We start from the raw sequence: 26,370 nt of genomic DNA, 5'->3' as shown, positions 1-26,370 counted from the left end.
CATTTCCAGCCCCATTAAAGTGAAAATTCAGAGACGGAAATTCTTGGGCCATCTTCCCCAAGAGGGGTTCACCCAAAATTTTGAAAAATAATTTCTAGCTTGCTGGAAATTGACTTTTTTTTTTTTTTTCTTTTTTCAGATGCCATAGAATGAGGAGAGGCCTTGTAATCCTCTATTTTGATCCTCAAGCCTCTCCACCCCTAGACATAAACTCTAGAAGTGCTTAGGGACTTGTAGGGTGGCTGATTTGGGCTTTAACAAGTTACTTCCCCTGCTTTTATGCATACTTCATAGTTTTATTTTACAAGACAACAAGATATTTTGACCCATCAGTCTCTAACCAGTTGTCCAAACTGAAATATAATTACATATTTGGTTAGAGTGAATTTTGTAGGCCAAATTCAACTAGTTACATTCTATAATTCTTGTATTTTGATACTTCTAAATCCGTTGTTTAATTTTCTATTGTACAGTGAAATTAAAAACTAGTTAGATAGTTCCGAGAGATTAACGTCTCCTCTTCAAGTGACCCCATTTAAGGCATTGATGTTACTTGGGATTGTTTTGGGTTATCTTTCAGACTCCTTCCTTGACCATTTAGGAGGTTGTTGGGTCTAAACAATGGGGGCTTGGGATGAGGTGAAAAAGGGTCCTTGCCTTGTGTGTGTCCATCCAATAGATTGCAAGGGCCTTAGTAGCCTTGCTAATCGTATCGGCATAATTACCAACCAAAAGTGGGTACCCCTAGAAGAAGCTTTTCTCCTATTCATTTTCTTCCAACTGACAACCAACATCCCCTGACAACCACCTTGTAGCCGATGTGTTGTGGCACTAGATCTCTACTGCCTGCATTAGTCATATGTTTCCTTTCCCATTCGTCAAGAGCACACGTTAGAAGGTGGGCAATTTGACCCAAAAGGTATGTTATTCATTATGCAATCGAGTGTTTATGCTTGTTTTTCATTTGGGTATTTGTCATAGATTATTGGGTGACTGGGAAAAAGGAAGGGCTTTTACTGTGGTTTTGTTCCCTCACCTTAAATGGGGGTTAATCTTCAAACGTAGTCTAGCAAGATCTCCCTTATTGGCCTATGGATTTAGGAAGGGCACTACTTGGGAAACCCCGATTTTGGTAGTGTGGTCCTATTTTCTGATTCCATATTTATCACTTATGTCCTCACATTACGAGCCCTCTTCACTATTTTCCCTTCTTCGGGCCCACATGACCATTGGGTCCATAGGGCGTCGGCACACCCCCTACCCTTGTTCACATATCTGAGTTGGGCCTGGAAATGTTGAAAGTTAAAAGCATATCATGGCCAGAAGCAAGAAACAAAAGAAAAAGAAAATCACAAAATACAAAAGATGGTCAGGACATTAGTAATAACACGTGTAAAAGCCAAGCACGAGCTCTATCATTATGGCCATCACCCTAGATCATAGGGCCTTGATTGCCCCATCACATCATAAAAGGAACCCATGCACGTCCCAACCCCTGGTGGGTGATGAACTACCCCACCTTTTAAGGGGGTAATAACCGCTATGCATCATTCACAACATGGTCTCATTTCCTAGAGCTTCGAGTAGCAATACAAAGAAAAATCAAGAAAAACAAAAGGAAAATAAAGAGGAGTGGAAAAATAAAGGCTGGGGTAACTCATGCATTCACGATTGCTCCTTCCTCACGTCTATACACCCAATATGTGGACTTCTTCATTATTGTTACCCCTTTGACCATGACATTTGGCCCGGAGCTCCCTTTATCCCCATTCCATTCCATCATTATTCACATGCCACCTATTGATTGGAGGATGTACCAGGGACATGTCTTTCCCTATAAGGGCCGAGAACACCTAATAGAGTCGTCTATTAGCCACTCCTACATTGGGAGGTAACATTATTATGTGATCAAAGCCCCCAATTTGGAAGAAAAGCCCTGTATGAAGTGTCAATTTTCCCTTGATTAACAAGCTTGGTTCACTTAAATGCACTAATATTTAATTGTATCTAATGGTGAAGATGGAACAATGGGCATTATGTGTGATTGGCAGGTGGTTTTAATCATGGTCTGGGCACCTTAATCGGGGCCTAAGACCACTAGAGGAGCATTATGACACCCTACTATGAAATGTTAAGAGCCATGGGACTCTTATCACTTGCATAACATCACTCCATTCCATGGGCACTTACAACACCAGAACAGTGTGCGCTTTGCACCACATTATTCAATAGATGACGCACTTGGACCAGCATGCCCCCAGTCGGCTTAGGAATATATATGGGTTTTGGCAGCTGATCTGAGGCCCTGATGAGGTTTGTCTCATCCCATGAGACATGGAAGGACTAGCACCATCCTCTGAGCCCTCAACTTTGGATTAGAACTAGCCTATTCTATCACCAAGAGACCTATGAGACCCATTTTATGCCCCAAACACAAAACTGGGGTCCACATGATGATTTACATGGAGATTTAGGCGCAACCCCTAGATCCAAATTTTTGGAGCCCTCTACACTCGACTTGGCACTGGAGGAGCCCAATGCATGCCCTAGAAGGGCCTATGCATGCATTACGTCAACATTTCAACCTTTTTTGAGGGTTAATTCTTATGTTTTACATTGGCTATGAGGTTGGCTTGTAACCTCTCCTAGTTTTTGCCCATTATTTTATAACTTGATGGGCTTTAGGCTAAAATTAGAGGTCATTAGACATGTTTAAATAAGAGAGAGATTTTTTCACTCTCTCATCATCATCACTTGGAGAATTCCGACCTCATAAGAGAATTCATACTTGTTTCTTTGTAGCTAGTAGAGATTCGTGGAGTGCATTTTGATGTGTGGAAACTAAATTTGGATTGTCTTTGGAGCTATTTCTTTGGTGAATGGATGGATATACTACATCTTATCTTGTAAGTTCCTATCATTGAGGAATTTTATTTTGAAATTGTCTAATATATGGAATTGTTGCTTCTAGATTATACTTATTTGTGCCCTAATTGGTTGAAAATTAATTTTAAAGGCTATCTAGTTGAGAATTGCATATGTTACTCATTGTATAACATGTAATGAATGTTCCTAGTGGAGGAATTCTTATAACTCTCCATAAAACTCAACTAGCATTGGAATTTTGGTACCTAGGGCATCAAATTTCGGCTTATGTACCAAAAAGTTACGCTTATCTAAAGCATCCTTCAATCCATATGCCCAAAGGTCAAGGCACTAGTCCAAGTGTTTGGTGATCAACCTTAAACTTTTTCCATAATTTTCTCTCTTCAAATTCGGTCTTTTTAAGGCTGGGGCGAAATTTTAGGGAGGAGGTTTTTTGGTGATTTGAGAGCCTAAACATCAAGAGATAGGTCTAGGCTACCTAACCTATCAATTTAGTGGGAATCCACTCAAATTTCATCCATAAAATCTCTTGCCCTAGGTATTGCTTTAAGAGGGAAACCCTAGTTTCTTCTCCCTCAACTCGAGGACTTTCTTGAGGGTTTCATGAGCCTTGGATTAGCTGAATATTATTGTAAGAAACCATTTCCCTCGGGCCTTGACCTCGTGAATACCTAGTATTATTGAAAAACCTCAAAACCCTAGGTCTTGACCCTTGTTTTCTAGGGCTTTTCTTTGAGAGTGTTTTGCTTCTTTGAAGGCTTGAACTATTGTTGTGTCTCTTTTTGTAATGAGCTCTAGTAGGGTCGCTTTGCACCTTATCATTACCATATCTATTTTATGTGATTCGTCCTTTATCGAGACTCCTCCCATTGGTGAAAATCTGTAAAGAGCAAGGGGTTTTGGCTGAGGTGACATTGGGCCTCTACCCCATTGTTAGCACTTTGTCTAGCTCTTGTCTTGTAAGGTTTCCCTCTGCAAGGCCTGCTAGATTTTGTGGTAACAAGCACCACTAACAAAAAAGCCACATCCTAACCTTTGCATCCCTTGCCTTCTCCACAATTGTTCAATTAGGTTCAAACTCCTTTGGGCAAGCACAAACGAAATGAAATGGAATCACAACAACTAGTAAAGCCAAGAATTGATTTATATCTAGCTGAATCATATGATCAAAACTACATGTGTAGATCCCTATATAAACTAGTGGATAATAGTACACATGCTAGCTAAATATAGATCTCAAAGTGCTTGTGAAAGATGTTGATTTATTATGTAGCATGTATGGCATCATCTAGATAGAGCGAGTTCCTTTTTGAGCTGTCTTTGACTGTCCTTGAAGGTTCAAATTGAATTGACGGGCATGCATGCATATTTCTATTTTCGGAAGTTTGTTTCATAAAAATGGAGATTTGGATATGTAGGGAGTCTGCTTGCCTCAAAACAACCCTTGCATGCATGTGCGTAGGCCTAAATTTGTCAAAACCCAAGCTTAGGAAGTGTGCCTTGCTTGGAGAAGATTCAACTATTTTTATGATACTTCACCTCTTGAAATTCTTGGCCTCTAACTTGCCCTCCTTTTTTCAACTACAACAAGTGCCACAAAAGCCTCATGTTCACGTCTTGCATGTAATTTATTTATGGAGCTGTTTATCTGATGATGTTTATCCTCCCTTGTCCTAGTTTACCATGTGTACAACCTTTATTTTGAGGGCAATTTGATGGGGATATTATCTTCATGCATGGGGGTGATTAATTGTAAAAAGTAAGCATTGAACAAGAATACTCCTTGAAGAAGAGTGCCTTGATGGAGGCAACTTGCAGCTTGTTTTAATGTGAATATTGAAAGAGGGGAGTTATTCTTGATAGAGAGAAACTTATCAAGAAATATCTACCACTTGAAATAGTTATATTCTATTCTGAGTGGTGTATGGATGATCTAATCATGTTAATGGAGCACATCACACAAGAGGCAGTTAGCACACCATGTAGAGAGCTTGACTTGCAGCTTGATTTTCTCCTTCTCTTGCCTCCAGAATGCATGCCTTGGGAGATTCTTCTTTCCTTCTTATATAAAGATGAGTTAGAGACTCTTATGCATGAGATTTGGATTCTTTCTACAGGTTTTAGGAGTTGTTCATGACCACATTTATCCATATTTTCCAAACTTTATAGTAATTCTATGACTGCACACCAGAGATTGACTGGGCAGTTCCTAGTTTATTGCATCTATGTTTGATTTCTGGCTCACTATGCTAACATATCAAATGAGTTTTAGCTCTTAGAGCTTTTGAGGTTGTTTCCAGTATTCCAATTGTGTCCTGGGGCTTATGTTCTTATCTTTATGCATTTGTTTTTGAGTTACTCTTTTACTAAAAGCAAATATTCTCTGTTCTTTACTACTTGTTAATGCTGGAACTTAATTAAGAAAACTAATCCCATTCTCCTCAATTTAATATACTAGCTTTTACATTGTTCTGATGTGCTTTTGGGTGCTTTGAAAAAGCTTAGCATGTTCATACTTTTTCAAGTTTATATGGAGATTTACATGCAGAAAAAATGACATACAAACATCTTTGTGGCACCCCTTTGTGGCTGGAAAGCACCTGCCTTAATGTAAAGGAAATCCGTAGATGATAAGCCTAATTTTCCTACAATTATCACTTGAACCTGTTCACCCTTTTGGGACAGATTCATGTGATAGCACAACCTTGATGAATCCCTAAATTGGAGATTCCTTTTCAAATTTATTCGTGTTACTAAACACATATTTTCTTCTACAATTGTAATGCAATATATTCTTTATGGATTGGACTCCTATATATGCATGCATGATCATCATGCTTCTACCACATCCTATCAAAAGTACAGAGATCTATGTATTAGATGTCATTTTCCGTTCTTGTATTATTGTTCTCCCCAACTTATAAATACATAACTGATTGTTAACAATTCATTATGTTACATGCCAGGTAATAGATAAATTGCGAGAGAGATTGGGTGGACGCAGCAAGCAACCTTACCCAGCTATGTATTCAAGCATATTTGGGGGTATTACCACTGATCCAACAATGATGGTAATTCCTATTGATGACCACATGGTTCACCGAGGGCATGGTGTGTTTGACACTGCTATGATAATTGATGGGTAAGGTATTATGTATTCATGGTCTATTTCAAAGTTTAAGAAAAACTTTTAACTTGATGATAGGCATTTTGTACTTTAGAACACCATTGCTTAAATTTGATATTTTTCTATGTGATCATGCCAATGTCTCTATTCCTCTCTTAGATTTTGAATGGATATATATATGCAATAATAAATATGGTGCTAGTTTTTTATTTTATTTAAAGCCTAGTCGACTAGGTTGAGTGGTTGGCTACTTTGAGCTTCATGCAAGAGGTCTTTGTTGGAAAATATGGTAGCTATGGTCGGTATTTTCATCATGAAGAGATTGAAAATTTTGAATTTTTATTTTTTCCTCCAAAATATATTTCAGTCGGTCTCCTATTATTTTAGGTCAGCTGGGACTCCAAGAGGCACCCATTTGACCCCCTTGGAAGTCTATATAAATGAGAGGTATCCTCCTCATTTGGGACATCAACCAAAATATCTTGTTGAGCTCTGATCTAGCCAAGTTGGGAGCAGAAAGAGGAGGCCGAAATCTGAAGGAAGGAAGACTTGGCAATTTGCTTGGGGTCTCTCTTGTTCTTGGTTACTGGTTTGGCTATTATCTTCCTATAGATATTAACTTATTTCTGATGTATTGGGGAATTTGGAACTCTCTCTCTCTCTCTCACAAGGAAAGAATTTTCAGGGTTTTCCCCTTGTGGGTTTTTCCCTAGCCCCAGGCCTAAATCTCTGTGTCCTTTTGTTTCATTGTCTCATGGTTACTTCACTGCTCTTTCATATTTTATGGTTGAAATTTTCTTCCGTGCAACTGCTTCATGATATTAAAATGTTACTAATGCTAACTAATCATTGGAAGTAGTTACCTATTGAAGGAAATTACTTTTTTAGCTTGTGTGACCTAGAAAACTCAGCATAGTTGAAGCGCAGTTTGAAGGCAAGCATTCTTGTATTCTTGTTCCTGGACCAAGATTCTAAAGGTTATAAAGAAGCCGAAGTCTGTGACATCTCATCTCTGTGACATCTCTTGTAGCACAATTCGTCCGAGCACAATCCAAGACTGTTCTAGGCATTTAGATCAAGTTTAGAAAGGTGAAGAAATCTCATTGTGAGTTATCTCTGTGGTCTATTACTTGTAATGACAATTGTTTATTAAAGTGAGCATGGTATGTGAGCTTCCCTACATTTGTGTCAACCAAATTTCCTGAGGGACCACTTACCAGTGGTTATGCGAGCTATTAAGGCACCCTTCCGAATCTCTTGAAGTTATTTTGCTTTCCTTAGCATAAAATTAGAATCCTGTGATAAGTTTTCTTTTAAGGCTGGAATAAAAGTCAAAGCAAGGAAAGGAGGGTCCAAACTCTCATTGAGGCAGAGAAGTCCCTCCTTGGTAGCACTTACCTTTTGTGGAAATTGCAAACCCGTGTCACCTATATTTTATGGACATTTGCAAGCTATGTGGTTCCTTCTTATGTGAGTTGCCTCAGTGGCATCCTATTATCTCAAGCATGCTGAGGAAGTATGCGAAGTAGGCGAGATCTGTGGCATGAAGTATAAGCCTATGATTAATATCCATCTCTGTTATGTGATGATCATCTTTGTAATGCGTGTTACCTATCTCTATCCTAATGCACCTAGTTTATATTTGCAAATTTGAGATTGTATACTTGTAGTTCATGTGAAGGTTGTTACTCTGAGGTATGATCAAATTTTGGGTCCATTAAAGTCCGATCTATGAATTATAATAAAGCAAATTTTGAGGAGGCATACTAGCTCCCTAAGGCATTCGATTTGAATCTTCTAAGGTAAGTGATCCAAACTTTGCACGCTAGTTTTATTATGACATTATGTCAAGACTAAGCTAGGGAGTGCGAGCCTCTATGGAAGGTCCTGTGATCCAAGAATCTAGTTCGAGTATTTTATCTCTAAGGAAATGTATCCAGGTTAAGGTCCAAGCTCTTCTCTGTGGCTCAAGTTAGTGGAGGTGTGCCAATAATTTTTGAAGAAGATTCACTTCTATAAAAGAAGGAAAAAATTACTCTAAAGGAAGACCAAGTTTGAGCATCAAGACACAATATGGAAATTTTTGAAGCACTTTATTTTTGTGTAATCAAGACCAATTTGAGTTTGAGACTTTGTTGCTATACATAAAAGAATGACGGCATTCAAAAGGAGCTAACCTAAATATTCTGGTACATATTATTAACTTCTATTTAGAATTATCCAAAAGTTGTTGTTTTTTTGAAGCAAAGTTTGGAAAGTGAAAGACAGAGACATATAAATAATGATCTCAACGTTGTTGGGTTAATTTTGGAACCACATATTTGTATTTTGCTAATGAAAAGCTCTTAAAGAATCAAACAAGAAATCATATGAGTTGTAATTGCAAATAGGCAAGACCTTTGATTTTGAAGAATTCTACGATTTCCTAATTGAAAAGTCTAAAGTTTGTGAACCTTAGCTAGCATCAGAATTTGAACTAGTGTGGACATAGGGGATCATGAAGTTGAGATTTTCACCTCTTGCTAAGAAAGTTATAAAGATGTCAAAATTCCTGAGAAGTTGCATTGAAGTAAAGCTTATCACAAAAGTACGAAGGAATATGCCATGGAAGGCTTTGTCATGGTGTCTCTGTAAAAGACAATCAATTTGCAAGTCTGCAAAGCTTCTCTTGAGCGAAAGAGTTTGCTAAATTTGGAGATGTTGCTTGTTTCTTGAAGACCAATATCTCTTAGTGAAAATTCCTACACTCTGAAGGAACCCCTACTGCAACAAATCTGAATCTACTTCACCTACTTGATTTTTAAATCACATTCATCAAGTTATTCTTCTGAATACTGAAGCAAATTACTTCTGCAAGCTACACTAATTAAATATTTGATCTCATGAAACAAAAAACAGAGAAAAGAACAAGATACATAGGACACACTTATATTTGGACACAATAGTCCCCGGAAAAACCCAACGCAAGAAAACCGATGCAGCAGTTCTGAGGGTTTATTATTATGCAAGAGAAATATCTAAACACAACTCTAGGATGCTCATCTAACAATCTTTTACAGAGAAAATACTCGCGGAAAATCTGAGTGAGTTTTACCTCACTTCACCAAGTAGAATTTCGGCTGATCCGGCACAAGGTTGGCTGATGTAGGAGCATCTAGACCTAGCCAACAATGTGATGGTGTGGTCACATGTTGTGGCTAATGAAAGTTTGGAGGAAGAATTGGTTATTTAATTTGTATTAATTTCAAATTATGTAAGTAGTTAATTGTTGCCTAATTTTGAACAGAATTGGGAATAAAATGGCAAGTGATCCTCCCTGCGTGGAGATCAAGCCAATTAGCTATATTGATTAGTTAGAGTAGGATGTGATTTCTAAAAATATTGTGAAGTCCTTCATTTGTGGAAGGAGATGGTTAGATAGAGCATATATGTGTTTCCTTTCTTTTCTGAAAAGGGAAAGACAGAGAGAGAGGATTCACAAGGGAATTGTAAGCCTATGGGCAGATTAGGAACAGAGGCCACTAATTGAAGAATCAGGCCAAAGAGGAAAGATTCAAGAGAGCAGAATAGTGTGTGGATTGTAATTGAAACAGAGGTGTTTTAATTTGTGTCATCGACCAAGGTTAGACGTTGTAATCGTTTTATGTTGAATGAATGATATTGTGTGTGTGTAATCAATTATCGAGCCTGCAGAAACCCTCGCTGTGCTTTTGTTTCCTTTGTATGCGGGCGAGTGTTTATTCCTTTGTTTTTCTGTGTTTCATGCATAATTCACAGAAGTGATAGAAGTCGGGGCTTTTTATATAAACCTCAGTGTTTGATGCCGCTTTAATCCTGATCGTTGGATCACCATATCGGGTCAGTGAAGCTTGTTTGCATAGTTTCGGTCCCGCGAGCGTAAATTCAATTTACACTAAGATTTAGCGCAAAACACAATCGGATCTGAAATCCCGATTTGAAAATTTATGGACGGGGACCTATATTCTTATCGGGTGCATAAGGCAATATTGTAGCGGCGGTTTTATAAATAGTAGCGGGTTATCGGGCGAAGGAAAGACGGTAAATGGTAATTTGGAGTGACCGTCCGATTCCATTAGTCAAGTGACATGTAGCACGCGAGGAGGGAGAGAAACTGCTTTTCGGGCGGGTGTCCTCCGTGCTGCTTGTCCACCTGAAGTCATTGTAAGCCGTCTGATCCATTAGATACAGATCTATGGTGGAGGACTGTCAGGTAGGTTTGTTGGTCGGGAAAGATCTGGCTGTCAGATCGGGAACCAGATCGACGGTCCAGATCTAATCGCATATCGCAGAGTATAGTGGACGGTGGACGGAGGTGCAGTGTTGGCGATGGCCGATATGCGATGTGGCGATATGTCGATAGCGATGAATCGCTGATCGGAGATCGGAGAGCGTGGAGTTAGATTGGAGTAGGCGGAACCGATGATATTTATAGTGGCGAATGAATAAGTTTTGAAATCCAGTTATATGATTGGAGCGGGGTTTTCCTTTTGTCCTGTGTATTTCAATAAAAAGTGTTGCTAGGGGTTTTTTGAGGCTAAAAGCGATATAAAACATTTCCGATAGTGTAATGGTTCCGATAGTTCAAGTAGTCCGTTTACTAAAGAAAAAGCACTAAGCTACGCTTCCGATATATATATGAGGGATGGAGCTTTAAAGGCTCATCAAGGGTGAATGGTTCCGATAAGGTGTTTAGGGTGTGGCAGCCATATGGTTGCATCATTTTTGGTATCAGAGCAAGGATTTCTTTCTTATGAAGATTCTGATTACAAAGATATGAAAGTAGCAGCGGTTGAATGAATGGCAATGTTGGGCATAGGACTACAGCAGTAAGACTGTAGAAGAACTTTTGGGAAGTTCTTAGAGATTATAGTAGAACCTCATTCCAGCGGAGGCTTGGAATAGATAGGGACAGAGAAGTCCTTAAGAATAGTGAGTGTAGCAACCAGAGAGAGAGAGAGAGCAAGATTACTCAGTGCAAGTTCTAAAGAAAGAGGACTTGGAGACTAGGCAGAGGAGAAGCTTGGTGAGAAGATCAACTTAGAAGGAAGTTGATTGGTTGCAAGTGTAAGAGCTCACACAGAAGAGAAGATGGCTATGGAAAGTCATATGGAAGGTTCAAAACAAGGCTACAAGATGAAGGAGAAGGGTGCTCAAATAGTCCATAGGAAACAGATGAGTCAAGCAAAGATTGACAAGGAAATAGCTGAGATAAGAGAAGAACTCGATGTGTTAGTAATGCTGCTAGAGGAGAACCAAAGACAAGGTTGGGTCTTGAAGAGGAAGCCAGTGAAGTGGCCTAAGTTGCAGAGAAGGCTACAACAAGAACATGTAAAGTGGTTGATAGAAAACCTCAAAGAAGAAGAGGCAGAAATGGAAGTTTACATTTGTAGACCAGAACAGGGTGAAATGTTGGGTGAAGAGGATAATGAGAGGTCAGCGGAAGATCTCATGGACTATTGGCATAGTTAGAACAATTCGAAGATATGTTGACAAGGGGAGTAGATGAGGCAATGAAGCCTTGCGTTTTTAATTCTCATAGTTTGTGTATGTTTGCAGGATATGCAGAAGATGATGGACAGTCTGGTGAAACTATCACAAACAAGAATGAAGCTCTTGAGGTGAAGTATGATGGAGAATGCCTTTTAGAGGAAGAAGGTGCTGATTTATTGTAGCAGAAAGAGTTCATAGATGAATTTCTGTTTGGTGTAAGACAATCAAATGAAGTTGATATGGACTAGAAGTCTAATGAAAATGCCATAGTGGTATTCCAAGAAGGTAAGCAAATGAATTTGTCTGATGAAATTGATGAAAGAACTTTGCAATATGATAGTGCAGAAAATAGGATAACTCAGGAGGATTGCCAGGAAAAGAATGAAGCTGAGAATGGAAGTTGTGATGAAATGCTGGAGAGATTTCACATGGAATTAGAATTCTTGGAAAGATTGCTCAAGGAACCTGAAGGAGAAATGAAGCTTTCAGAACCTGATAAAGAAAAGGAAATGGTTACTATGCATGATAAGGATGAAATGTCTCTAACATTTATAGAGTTAAGTAAATGTTTAGACTCTTTAGTTAATGATGTGACTGTAGGTATGGAAGACAACATTAATAAATATGATGCTGAAATTAGAGAAATTGAGCAGAGATTATTTGAAGGTGAAATGGAAGATCAGGAACAACAAGGAAGTTATGTCCTCAGAGACATGAAGGAGACAGAAGAATTAATCCAGCAAGATAAAGATGGAAGGAACCAACAATTTAAAAGAGATGATCAGCAACATGAGAATGAATTTGAGGAAGGCATTAGATTGCAAAAGTATAGCAACTGGCAATAGAATGAAGAACAAGAGATTAGTCTGGCAGTACAAAGGAAGACAGATGAAGACTGAAGATACATATGGAGAATGAAGAAAAGGGTCAAGTGGAAGCTATTGCAATAGAGGTGGAATGGCCAGCTGATAAGCGAGTTCAGGGAACTTGAACAAATTCATATTGGTTTGTTAGAAAAGGAGAGACTCAAAGGAATGGAGTCACAACAAGAAGGATCTGCTAAAATCCAAAAGATCTATGATGGAATATTCGTGCTTGAAGCATCAAAAGAGGATGAAGGATCTTGTATTTTAAAAATTGATAATTGTTGTGTGTTTGTAGGTCATGTAAACTTGAGGGAAGACAAACAATTATAGGGAACTGTCATAACAACAGGTGGAAAGATGACTATCCACAGTCATATGAAGAATAAGGAGAGAAGTTACAGTCAAATGAAGGAAGATGTCCAATCAGATGACATCCAAAGGATAAGTTAAAAGGAGGATGGCAAAGGAATTATTTGAGATCAAAGAAGTGTTTGGAAAGGAAGAAATTGCTTCATATGAATATGGAATAAAGAGTTTTCTCAGGAAAACTAATGAAGCTACATCTTATGGTGTATTCAAAAAGATACACTGAAGTAAGGCAACTGTTTAGTGTGGTCATAAGTGAAGGGAGAAGTAAAGATATGATTTTTCAGAAGTTAGAAGAAGGAAATTCACATAATCTTGTGATGCAGAGGAAAGAGCAACTGTTAAACATCGCTGTACTGAATTATACAGATATCAGACAACTACTGAGGACTGAAGCCAAAGGAGAACAACTACTAAAGGTTGATATAGAAGACTTTGTAGATATTAAACAATTATTGAAGATTATTGACCTTGAAGAAAGCCGGAGTAAAGAAGGATGTTGTCATAAGTGAAGGGAGAAGTAAAGATATGATTTTTCAGAAGTTAGAAGAAGGAAATTCACATAATCTTGTGATGCAGAGGAAAGAGCAGCTGTTAAACATAGCTGTAGTGAATTATACAGATATTAGACAACTATTGAGGACTGAAGCCAAAGGAGAAAAACTATTGAAGGTTGATATAGAAGACTTTGTAGATATTAAACAGTTATTGAAGATTATTGACCTTGAAGAAAGCTAGAGTAAAGAAGGACTAGAGACAGATGTTGCAGACAATGAAGTTAGTGAAGATCGTGCAGAGCTCTTGGGAGAATTCCAAATGAGATGATAGATTTGTGGCATAAGTCAAGTCTTCTGGAGGAGAGGCAAGGAAACCGAGGAATAAGTGATCAGATTGCACAACCAGAATTGAATAAGAATGAAGTTGTCATGGATGACAAATATGGAAAAGAAGATGTCAGAAATGTTGGCATAATGAGGAAACAAGGTAAAGCATTTGTGTTTGATGAATTGATTGTTTCTGGTGAATATTTGTATGCAGGAACAAGGCAATGTGAAGTCAATTTGAAACAAAGAGTTGATTCACAAGATCAGATCGATGTAAGGAAGGATGAGATCAGAATGTCTCAGAAAGATGGAATGATGTTGAATTTACAGTATGGAATTGTTGAATTAGAGATGAGCTCAAGGGATGATAGTAACAGGATTACTATTGTACCACAAAGAGTTATTGATGAAGAAGAGGCTGAAGATGACATTTCAGAACTAGACAAATATGATGCCATGATCCTTAAGGGTGCAAAAATTAATTTACTGGAAGAAGAGGTATTCCAAGTACCTAAGCAAGCAGAAAGAATTCTTAGTTTTCAAGAAATTTGTGAAATTGCAGGTATACTGGGAATTGAAGTAAGAAGTGGTGAAGCCATGAATGAGAAACCAGAAGAAGGAACTGGAATTATTGCAGGGGATCAATGGAGAAGGCATTGGCACAGGGATTATGATGTTCTTATGCAAGAACACATTCAGTTGTAGGAGAATAGTATTCATCATCTGAGAAGTGAAGTGGACAAAGAAATTGATGAGTTGTAGAAACTCATAAAACAACATTCCAATAAACTAAATACACGACAAAAGAAGGAAGGAAGATTCGCTGGAAAGAATGATATAGGTGGAGGTAATGGTAGACTGCAAATTAAAGTGTGGAAGTCTGGTATAAATTGTGATGATGAGCAAAAAGCAACAAGATACATGAAAAAGACAACAACAGACAGTGAGAGCATAGCTAGTGGGGCACTGCAGCATAAAGTATGGTGACCTGGAGAACAACAAACAACAACAGTAACCAAGGACATATTATTGAACAAAGTATGGGATCCAGAAGGACATAGATCAGAAGCACATGATCAGGAGATCATGATTGTTTTTACCTTGGGAGTTTGATGCAGGAGCATCTAGACCTAGCCAGCGATGTGATGGTGTGGTCACATGTTGTGGCTAATGGAAGTTTGGAGGAAGAATTAGTTATTTAATTTGTATTAATTTCAAATTATGTAAATAGTTAATTGTTGCCTAATTCTGAACAGAATTGGGAATAAAATGGCAAGTGATCCTCATTGCGTGGAGATCAAGCCAATTAGCTATATTGATTAGTTAGAGTAGGATGTGATTTCTAAAAATATTGTGAAGTCCTTCATTTGTGGAAGGAGATGGTTAGAGAGAGCATATATGTGTTTCCTTTCTTTTTTGAAAAGGGAGAGACAGAGAGAGGATTCACGAGGGAATTGTAAGCCTACGGGCAGATTAGGAACAGAGGCCACTAATTGAAGAATCAGGCCAAAGAGGAAAGATTCAGGAGAGTAGAATAGTGTGTGGATTGTAATTGAAACAAAGGTCTTTTAATTTGTGTCATTGGCCAAGGCTAGACTCTGTAATCGTTTTATGTTGAATGAATGATATTGTGTGTGTGTGATCAATTATCGAGCTTGCGGAAATCCTCGCTGTGTTTTTGTTTCCTTTGTATGCGGGCGAGTGTTTATTCCTTTGTTTTTTTGTGTTTCACGAGTAAATCACAAAAGTGATAGAAGTCGGGGCTTTTTATATAAACCTCAGTGTTTGATGCCGCTTTAATTCTGACTGTTGGATCACCATATCAGGCTGGTGAAGCTTGTTTGCATAGTTTCGGTCCCGCGAGCGTAAATTCAATTTACACTAAGATTTAGCGCAAAAACACAGTCGGATCCGAAACCCAGACTTGAAAATTTATGGATGGGGACCTATATTCTTATCGGGTCCCTAAGGCAATATTGCAACGGCGGTTTTATAAACAGTAGCGGGTTATCGGGCGAAGGAAAGACGGTAAGTGGTAATTTGGAGTGACCGCCTGATTCCATTAGTCAAGTGACACGTAGCACGTGAGGAGGGAGAGAAACCGCTTTTCGGGTGGGTATCCTCCGTGTTGCTTGTCCACCCGAAGTTGTTATAAGTCATCCGATCCGTTAGATACAGATCTACGGTGGAGGACTATCGGGTAGGTTTGTTGGTTGGGAAAGATCTGGCCGTCAGATCGGGAACCAGATTGACAGTCCAGATCTAATTGCATATCGCAGAGTATAGTGGACGGTGGATGGAGGTGTAGTGTTAGCGATGGCCGATATGCAATGTTGCGATATGCCGATAGCGATGAATCGCTGATCGGAGAGCGCGGAGGTAGATTGGAGTGGGTGGAATCGATGATATTTATAGTGGCGGATGAATAAGTTTTGAAATCCAGTTATATGATCAGAGCGGGGTTTTCCCTTTGTCCTGTGTATTTCAATAAAAAGTGTTGCCAAGGGTTTTTTAAGGCTAAAAGCGATATAAAACATTTCCAATAGTGTAATGGTTCCGATAGTTCAAGTGGTCCCGTTTCCTAAAGAAAAAGCACTAAGCTACGCTTCTGATATATATATGAGGGATGGAGCTTTAAAGGCTCATCAAGGGTGAATGGTTCCGATAAGGTGTTTCGGGTGTGGCAGCCATATGGTTGCATCACTGGCTAACCTCGACTATTTCTGCACTAGCTCTGTGTCACCTTCTCTGCCCTCTTTGTCAACTCTCCCGGCAGTTCCCGACAGTTCCAGCAGTCCCAGCAGTTCCGACAGTTCTGGATTCTGCGTGACAGGCAACTTTTCTGCGTCAGCTCTCCCAGCTGTTCCGGCAGTTCCCAGTAGTTTCGGCTGTTCTGACAGTTTTGGATTCTGTGTGACAGGCAACTTTTCTGTGTCAGCTCTCCCGGTTATTGCACTGCCTCTCTGCAAGCTCTCTCCGCTACTCTGTTTTGTATTTTCCGGAAAGTCCTTCTCCCGGATTCTCTATGCCCCTCAGCTACAAGATCTCCCAAATCGATTTTCCTCCTGAGAACTTCTCACCTCAGAAAATCGATTTCCTCAATCTCTGTGTGTGTTTCCAAATGAACCCCAAGCCTCCATTTTATACTTTTCTTGTTGAGTCTTCAATGGCCGAGTTTAATTCTCTAATCAACGGCTAAGATTAAAACATGACTTGATCTGCGTTCTAGATGATTCTCACCCATATTTTGATTAATACCGATTAATATTTTAATTTCCTTAAGTTTAGACTTAGGAACTCCATTAAAAATATTAATTGTTTTAATAAAATACAATCCAGGTGGAATCTCACCAAACGGTTTCTAGGTTCTTTGGAACTCATGTGCCTTAACACTAATTTTCAAGGCTAGAGCACCTTCGATGCTACCAAAAACTAACACTCCCTCTTAGCAAGGAAAGTGCTCTAGTAACATTGTCCACCTGCACGCTGCTCTGTTTCTGAAGAACCTCCTTTCTGCACTGCTGCTGCCACCAACATGTTGACCTAGGTTGTCATTGATGTCAATATGGCAATATTCTAGATACTAGATGACCCATGAAGGGGAAGCAGAGCAGATCCATGAAGAAACAGGAGCAAGGCCATCAGGAAAGCCAAGCCATGAGTAAGAGTCTGTTAACAGAGGAGTTAACAAAGGAGGCATATCAAAGCTATCGCTTATGCTTAAGAGTATTGCAGAATATCAGAGCAAGAGAGGCATATCGGAAAAGACAGAAGCCATCAAAGTATGAAGGTATCAGAGAAGACATTGGAGCAAGAGGAGCCACATTGGAGGAGCATCGCATGTAATACATGCCCAAGAAGAACCGAGAGGAAGAAGTCATCAAAAGAGGAATTAACATATCGGAGGAGCATAAACAGCACTATCGGAACTATCGAAGGAGCCATATATATGTCATATATATGCCAAAGAAGAACTATTGGAGGAGCATAAAGAAGAGCAGAAGAGTTAAAGGAGCGTAGCAATAAAGAAGAGCGGAAGAGTTAAAAGAGGCGGAGTAGTATATAATATATATATGTGCAATATACACTATCGGAGGCAGAGTTTACATATATATCGGAATACACTATCGGAGGTAGAGTTTACATATATATGTGCAGACCCGATGATATATATGTCCGGGGGCATAAACAGGTGAAGTCCGCTAAGTGTTTCGATGCATGCTTTTCAGTGTATTTAATATATTCTGGCTCTATGCCTTGCCACATTAAAACATGCGAATTGCAATATATATATATATATATATATATATATATATATATATATATATTATAATTGCGATACATTGCGGACCCGCTGCAACATTATGAAATGCTCTATTGTTATATCGCATCCGCCTATCGGAACTCGCATATCACAATGTACAAAGGGCTGTCACCCCTGAAAGTGCCGATTGCGATAAAGTATGCGGACCCGCTGCAACACTACAATATGACTTAATGCTATGTCGCATCCGCCATATCGCAAGTGCTTAAGGCCTTGCTACATTGGAAGCACCGATTGCGATATATGTTGCGGACCCGATGGTCCTATTGTAACACAACTTAATACTATATTCCGTCTAGCAGGGCCATCGGCCATCGGCGATGTAATGAGCTCGACTTACAAAAGACTTCCTGAAGCCGCGATTGTCGATTGCGATAACGTTGTGGAGGAGCGGACTTGATGCAGTTATAGATGCAGGTGTAATGAATTTGAAGTCTGGCCTTAAGCGTTTCGGTCGGGTTTTTCCATATATTCTTGTGTATTTCAAATAATTGTATTTCCCAGGGTTTTGAAGGCCAAAATGCATAAATAACGGTTCCGATAGTTCAGTGGGCCTGAACGATGGCGATTGCGATTGCGATGGTGACGTGGCATGTGGGGCCTCCTGATTGGTACAGTCTCTTCGTAAACAGTAAAGCCCTGTGTATGAACGTTATTAAAGAAAAAAAGGGATCTCTCTGATATTGTTTAATAAGCATCATTTCCTGTGTAATTCGACCTTCTCTTCTGAATTAATGTGTCCGTGAAGCATTGGTTAATTCAAATAGGCAGAGGAAGCTAAAGCGACCAAAGGATCAGGAAGCCGAAGAAGCAAGCGAGCGCAGAGGAAACTACAGCAACCGAAGGAGGGAAGCCGAAGGATCAAGCAAGCGTTGAGGAAGCCGAAGAGCCAGCGGAAAGAGGAAACCGACGGTCAGAGGCATCCGGAATATATAAAAACAGAGAACAAGGAAAGAAATATGTTGGTTAAAAAGCTGGAAGAAATAGAGGCAACTATAGGGTCCAGCAGAACAGAAAAGGGCCGAAGAACCAACAGGACAGGAGGCATTCGAAGGACGAGCATCTTTGTTGATCGTGTTACCCTGTGAGAGACTCAGACGTGTGATTAATTAATCAGGTACACGATGCAATCTGAAGAACAATTCTGTGATGTAATAAATAATTAATAAAGCTTTATCTAACATTGTTTGAAGGGAGAAGTAGCCAGCAGAGAAGCAGTGATGTTGAAGCATTTACTGTGACAGTTAGAATAGATGCTTGAACAGAAAGTTGGTTCTTATGCAGAGCTTAGTGCAGCTAATAGTAGACTCACTAAAGTTGTGTGGAGACATTATCAAAGATCATGATGGCTAGTGCAGACTCTGTGTGGACAGTACGAAGATTTGTATAGACTTCTTCATATGTAGACTGATTGGCATTGATGTTGTAGCATGGAGACTACAGTGAAGCTGTGAACAGACAGAACTCAGTAAAGAAGAGTTCTGACAGCAGAACATTACTATCAAACATGCCTTGACAAGAGGGTTGGAGCCCTTGGGGTTGGTGCCTCAGACGTTTGAAGGATTGGTGTCCTTGGAGTTAGTGCTCCTATATCCAACGTTGGTGCCTTGACAAAACAGATCCAGATAGTTTGCAGCAGAGGGTTGGAGCCCTTGAGGTTGGTGCCTCATAACTGGAAGGACTGGAGTCCTTGGGAGTTGGTGCTTCCAAGTCCAAGATTGTTGCCTTGGCAAAACAGAGTTGGTGCTTTGGAGGTTGGAGCCTCACAAAAGTCCAAGTTGGTGCTTGGCAACTGATTGCAACTATTTATATATTGTATCTATTTTATTGCAAAGATTATATTAATAAAAGCATCTATACCTGTTGTTCATCTTGTGTTCTAAATATAAATGTTTTAACTGGTAAATCAATAGTTGAAAAAGAAATACTAATTCACCCCCCTCCTCAGTATTTCCAACACAATACTGTGTTGCTGCTGCTACTGTACTGCTGCCCATGACACTGCCCTTGCCACTACTACATCTGTACTATAACTCCCTCTCAAATGTTGCATCTTCTATGCTGCTAGCACTACCACTGCTAACACTGTGTTCGTACTGTAACTCAGTTGTTGAGAGAAGCAACTGAAAAACATCCAAAATTAGTTGAACTTAACTGTGTTCAACATAATACAATGAATGTTGGAATCTGACTGCTGTTGATTCTGACCCTCTGAATCTTCTGTGCTGCTGCTGACTCTTGCACTGTGCCAACTGCACTGCTGCCAACCTTGCTCTACGCTGATTAGTCTCTAGTCCCCAGCTACTGCATCTATCCTCCAAACACTCCACTGCATCATCTGACACTAAGTCCATCTCACTACTATTGAATCTTGGGCTCCCGTAGCAAGGAATTGATCCAAGAGGTGGACTCCTCAAGGATCCTGCCCACATGTAGTCCTCCCGACTACAGCTCAATATAGCCCCATCTCCCTTTTGGAGACATGTGGGCACTCATGGCAAACTCATCCTCGTCAATCTTTGCTAAAGCAACCTTAGGATCATGTTTCTCATCCTTATCATTTTTCTTCAAAGGACACTGGGATGCATAGTGGCCCATCTCACCACAACTGAAACATTTCACCTTCGAAATGTCCTTCTTTCGCTTTGGCTTATGTTGTCCCTTCGATGCTAGAGCTGTGTTCTCCTCCTCCTCCTTCGTCTTTGTGCCACTCCCACTGCTGCCACTGAGGTTGACCTTCACTAGGTCCCTCCTTAACTCCTCCTGTTGAAGAGCTGCCCACATCTCTTCCCATGAAGGTAGTTTTTCCCTGCCCAATATGCTTTGGACAAAAACTTGCCATTCATTCGAGATTCCATTCAAGGCTATCCTCACCATTGCGGTTGGCTGAGGAGTGGACCCCACTGCAGCAAGCTGGTCTCTAGTGTTCTGAAGGCGTTGAAGATAGAGGTTCACCTTTTCTCCTTTCTGCATCAAAGTCTGCTGCAACTTCTTCTCTAAATACATCTTCCGTTGTTCGGAAGAGCCTTCATACAAAGAAGACAAGGCTTCCCACATCTCTCTGGCTGTATCCTTGCCCTGCAAGTGTGAGACCACATGATCTCGAACTCCATTGAGAATAAGCCTCTTTGCCTTCGCCTGCTCGGCCTTGTACTTCTTCTTTTGATCGTTGTCAACAAGAACAGCTACAACACTACTGATGTAGGTCTCGAGAATATATTCCTCCAGAATAGCTAAGATTCTGGTCTTCCATATGAAAAAGTTGGAGGCTCCTTCCAACCTGTCCTGATATCTGAGCCCATGCAATGCCATCTCACCCAACTGTCGAACTGACTCCTCTAGTCACTGCTTAGGATTGCTCAGCTGCTCAGCAAGTGAGAAATTCGAACTTTCTAGCGGAAAAGATCTCCGAGGAGAAAATTCCACTTCTATGTGTCTTCATTCTTTTCTAGCGGATTTCTGGCCTGACAGAAACTGCACCATTCAAGCACTGTGCTGAGGCTCTACGTCACTCACTCTGTCTCTGCAAACTCATGAACTGGAAATTGTACCTCTGTCGTCTCACTTAGAGAGAGATTTCGTCGGATCTGCTTTCGACAAGGACTGGGCAATCCCTTCAAGGGGATTCGAATTGTTGCCAAGTGCAGCTTTTGGCCTCACTGCTCAGCACTGGATTTGCTCTTCCTGTTTCAAAATCAATGCTCTGATACCATGTGAAAATTTCTACACTTTAAAGGAACCCTACTGCAACAAATATGAATGTACTTCACCTACTTGATTTTTAAATTACATTCATCAAGTTATTCCCCTGAATACTGAAGCAAATTACTTCTGCAACCTACACTTATTAAATATTTGATCTCATGAAACAAAAAATAGAGCAAAGAACAAGATACATAGGACACACTTATTTTTGGACACAGTAGTCCCCGGAAAAACCCAATGGGGGAAAACCGGTGCAGTAGTTCTAAGGGTTTATTATTATGCAGGAGAAATATCTAAATACAACTCTAGGATGGTCATCCAGCAACCGTTTACAAAGAAAATACTGGCGGAAAATCTGAGTGAGTTTTACCTCACTTCACCAAGTAGAATTCCGGCTGATCCGGCACAAGACTGGCTAACCCCGACTATTTTTGCGCTGGCTTTGCATCAACCCTGCATCACCTTCTCTGCCCTCTGTGTCAGCTCTCCTGGCTGTTCCTGCAGTTCCCAGCAGTTCCGGCAATTTTGACAATTCTAGATTCTGCATGACAGGGAACTTTTCTGCGTCAGCTCTCCCGATTACTGTGTTGCCTTTGCGCCAACTCTCTCGGCTGTTCCGGCAGTTCCTAGCAGTTTTGGTTGTTTCGACAGTTTTGGATTCTGCGTGACAGGCAACTTTTCTGCGTCAGCTCTCCCGGTTACTGTGCTGCCTCTCTGCAAGCTCTCTCCACCTCTCTGTTCTGTATTGTTAAAATTGGCAACTAGGACCAAACTCCATGTGGGTCATCTTATTTATGACAGCTGATATTTTTATTGGATCCCTCTCATCGAGAAGTGTAGGATTGATCTAAATATCATCCGATTCCGATAAGTATTTATGGAGATATGAATTTATTTTGATTATGGAATTATTATCAAGTCGACCAGCAATTTGAGTAGGCTCAAAAGCCCAATAGACATGCCTATTCATCATCTACGTCTTAGTATAAATAGAAGAGGATTTGAAGTCATTTGCACACACTCTTTATGTGATCTCCTCTCCACGTCTTGGGTTTTTGGAGAAGGAGAGACACTAAGAAGAATACGCTGGCCTTGTATGATGCCCTAGCTGCTATACGTTGTTGAAGGAGATCTGGCCGCAGTAAAGTAGGCCTCATATGCAGCTAAAGGGAAGGCCCTATCCGCAACAAAGGAAGGCTTGGATAAGGCTAGATCCACAGACATTGAGGAGACCCTATACGCAGTTCAGATGATGCCCTATACGCAGTTGAGATGATGATCTAGCCGCAGTTCAGCTGTGCCCTAGCCGCAGTTCAAATGTGCCTTAGCCGCAGTCAAGGGAAGGCTCCTATCCACTAACTAGAGAAGCTCCATTACACAGTCAAGGGAGGCACTCATACACTGTCCAGAAGCCCTAACACCCAGTCAAAGGAACAACCCTGAACGCAGTCAAGGAAGGCACTCATATGTTGTCCAAGAAGCCCCAACACGCAGTCAAGGGAGGCACTCATATGCTGTTTCAAACAACCCTAAAACAGTCATTAATGGAGGCTATTATACATAGTCCAAGCAGCCCTAAACACAGGCAATGGAGACACCTAATATGCAGTCAATGAAGACATCTAAGAGAAGCAAGGAGAACTGTTTTGTTGTAGGTGACAATGTGAGGATAAACGTTGTTACATATCTCAGACTTGAGTATAGTTTCATGGTGACTAAGTGCTGTCATAGAAGAACCTTAGACAACATGGATTTGATAAGTGGGGCAGCCTGTAGGATAAGCCTGTTCAAGGGTAAAGAGGGTTGCACTAACAGTGCTGGATCCTCGCTTTGATCAATAAGAACAACTCAGTGATATTTTGGTATAGCACTGAGATGATGGGCATGATGATGGAAGATGCAGCATGATTAATGAGACTACATAATGATGTAGATCATGGGCAGCATGATGTATGGACAACATGATGTAGATCATGGGCAGCATAGTGAGTAGATCATGGCCAGCATGATGTATGGGCAACATAGTGATGCATGATGCAACATGATGGTACTACACGGTAAGGTGCAACAAATGGACGAGATGCAGCACTCTGATAGGCGAAGGAGTCACCTTAGAGAATCAGTTGAAGCAATATGTCTTCAATTGATCTCTGCAGATATCAAAAGTCAAAGTGTTGACCTCTATTGTAAATGTACTATCTCTCTCACTTTCTCTGCTGAACTTTGAAGAACATAAAAGAAGAATTGATCAAGGGTTTCCCCACATTGTGGGGTTTGTCCCTGGCTGGTGCCACATCTTGTGTCCTCTTTTCTTGGCTTGTCTTCTGCGATTTATATTTATGTTCTATCTGCAGTTTACTTTTACTCTGATGTGATTGCTAACTGTGAAAATTTAAATAAATTGCTTTAGCATAGAACATACCTAAACTTAACATGTTATTTTCGGAAAGTCCTCCTGGATTTTCTCTGCCCCTCAACTGCAAGATCTCCCCATTTGATTTTACTCCAGAGAACTTCTCATTTCAGAAAATCGATTTCCTCAATCTCTGTGTGTGTTTCCAAATGGAGCCCAAGCCTCCATTTTATAGTTTTCCTGTTAAGTCTTCAACGACCGAGATTAAGTCTCTAATCAATGGCTAAGATTAAAATTGACTTGATCCGCCTTCTAGATCATTCTCACCCATATTTTGATTAATACCCATTAATATTTTAATTTCCCAAAGTTTAAACTTAGGAACTGCATTAAAAATATTAATTATTTTAACAAAATACAATCGGGGTGGAATTTCACCAAACGGTTTCTGGGTTCTTTAGAACTCATGTGCCTTAGCCTCTTCACCAATTTTCAAGGCTAGAGCACTTCTGATGCTACCAAAAACTAACACTCTCTTGATAAGTGTTGGCATAAATATTTGACTTGAATGTTGAAATCTATTGCAATGACAACTCTGTTGTTACATTGTTATTGTGGTAAAAAAGTTTCTTGATTTAAAGCAAGTAGCCTTGAACGTTGGAAATAATTGAAGAGATGACATAGTCACACTATCTGCTGAGCAAGGCTATCATATCATGACCTTGAAGTCTGATCATTATTGAAAGATGGAATCTTTATGTTTATAAAGTTCTAAAAAACCCTAGCAAGGATTTGAATAAGTGAGTTCTAGGGTGCGTGAAACCCTAGGATCACCAATATTGAAAAGTGATGAAGATGAAGAAGAGTGCAAGAATGAATGCTCTTGATCTGACTGATGATGATAAGCGTTATGGTTTGTAAACGCTAGTCTAAATCTGAAAGATCATTAGGGTTTGAAATTGAAACCCTAGCTATATAAAGTGCAAACCCTAGCCAAATAACTGTTAACCCTATCTAATCAAAAGGGTTGTGAAAGCCTTGGGCTTATGAACTAATTGTTCTCACTTAAAAGAAGAAAACCCTAGCTCCTAGAAGATTTAACATCTTGATGATGAGGTTGATTTGCAGTTTGGATTCAAAAAAAATTAAAGATCAAGAGGGAGTTGTCATGATATCAAAAGATAAGTATCTTGTATTTCTTTTAGTTTTAATCATTACTAAAATTAGATTGTTTATGAACCCTGTTGCACACTTTTTGTCAAAGTTCCAAGGAAGCAGACATGCCAATTTTTTTTCAAAGGATCAGATCATCTTTCAGTAGTTTATTGAGTCACTGAAAACCCATTTTGCAAATTTATAATGTAAATGATACTAGTAGGACCGTGTTTGTATGCAACAACCTAGGTAGGCCTATTATTTTGGCAAAAATTTGATCCTAGGAGGTTTTTTGTCTCACTGTCTCATTTATGTTTCTAAACACGGATGCTTGATAGAGTTTTTCCCTCCAACTGCACTCCAAATCTAGGTGGAATTCTTCGTCAAAATCTTAGGTGAGTCCTAGTGTTCTAGTTGAGTCTTATGTAAATGTGATTTGTGAATAATTTAAACTAATTGGCTAAATTATTTTATTACAAATCACTTGGTTTACTAGATCACATTGTGTTGCAAATTGGGTATGTATTTTGAGGGTCTAATCCAAACGGGTATCCCCCCTTTGAGGGTCGAAATTGTAAATCTTAAGTAAAAAATATTTTAATGCATGGTCCCTCATACTGAGACACCATGATTAAAATATGAGAGGGTGGAAAAAATAATTAATCCCCTCACGTGTCAATTAATTAAATTTTCTAGCAAAAATAAATTAAAATTCTAAGCCAAAAATTTAATTAATTAGAGTCAAAATTAAATTCAGAGAAATAAAATTCTCCAAATGGAAAAATTCGTGGGTCTTAAAAGAATTAATTTTTGGAGGTCCTCCACCAAGGGAATATTGGATATTTCAAAAAACAATGGACCCTTGGGCCTTGGTGGTTAAGTCAAAGTCAAAATTTTGAGGAAATTAGCTCAAAATAATTAATTTTGAGCTAATAAAAATGGAATTAAATGAGAAATTCAAAAATTCCTCAAAAATAAAAATTCAATGGCTAAGATTAAAAAATGATCAAGTATTTTTCAATGACCAAGATTATTTTGACAAGGATCAAGGAAACTAGCCGTTGATTTTGCACTTGGAGGATTATCTATAAATTAGAGAGTCATTTGAGTCTCCAGCCATCTGATTTTTGGCTAAGAAATTGTTGCTGAAGCATTTGTGTAAACTATTGCCCCGCTGGAACTATTTTTTCTATCATAATAAAGACTTTGGGGTGCAACTCGAGGTGTCCATGTTTATTGATTTGTGGTATGTA

The 26,370-nt window shown here is 39.6% G+C and overlaps 1 protein-coding gene across 3 annotated transcripts in view; it reads left to right on the top strand.

Moving 5' to 3' along the window:
* Positions 1 to 26,370, top strand: part of LOC149256967 (D-amino-acid transaminase, chloroplastic-like) — a 163,822-nt gene that overhangs the window by 125,355 nt on the left and 12,097 nt on the right. For all 3 annotated transcript variants that reach the window (XM_089413341.1, XM_089413330.1, XM_089413334.1), the window contains one exon: positions 5,853 to 6,028. In XM_089413341.1, coding sequence (XP_089269467.1) covers positions 5,910 to 6,028 — 119 coding nt within the window. In that variant the 5' untranslated portion in view covers positions 5,853 to 5,909. The remainder of the gene's footprint in view (positions 1 to 5,852; positions 6,029 to 26,370) is intronic.

The sequence above is a fragment of the Pinus tabuliformis genome, chromosome 6, assembly GCF_031772625.1.
Source record: "Pinus tabuliformis cultivar Carrire ecotype Pingquan chromosome 6, CPIR1, whole genome shotgun sequence".
Lineage (NCBI taxonomy): Eukaryota > Viridiplantae > Streptophyta > Pinopsida > Pinales > Pinaceae > Pinus > Pinus tabuliformis.
This window is presented reverse-complemented; position numbering and strand designations above follow the sequence as displayed.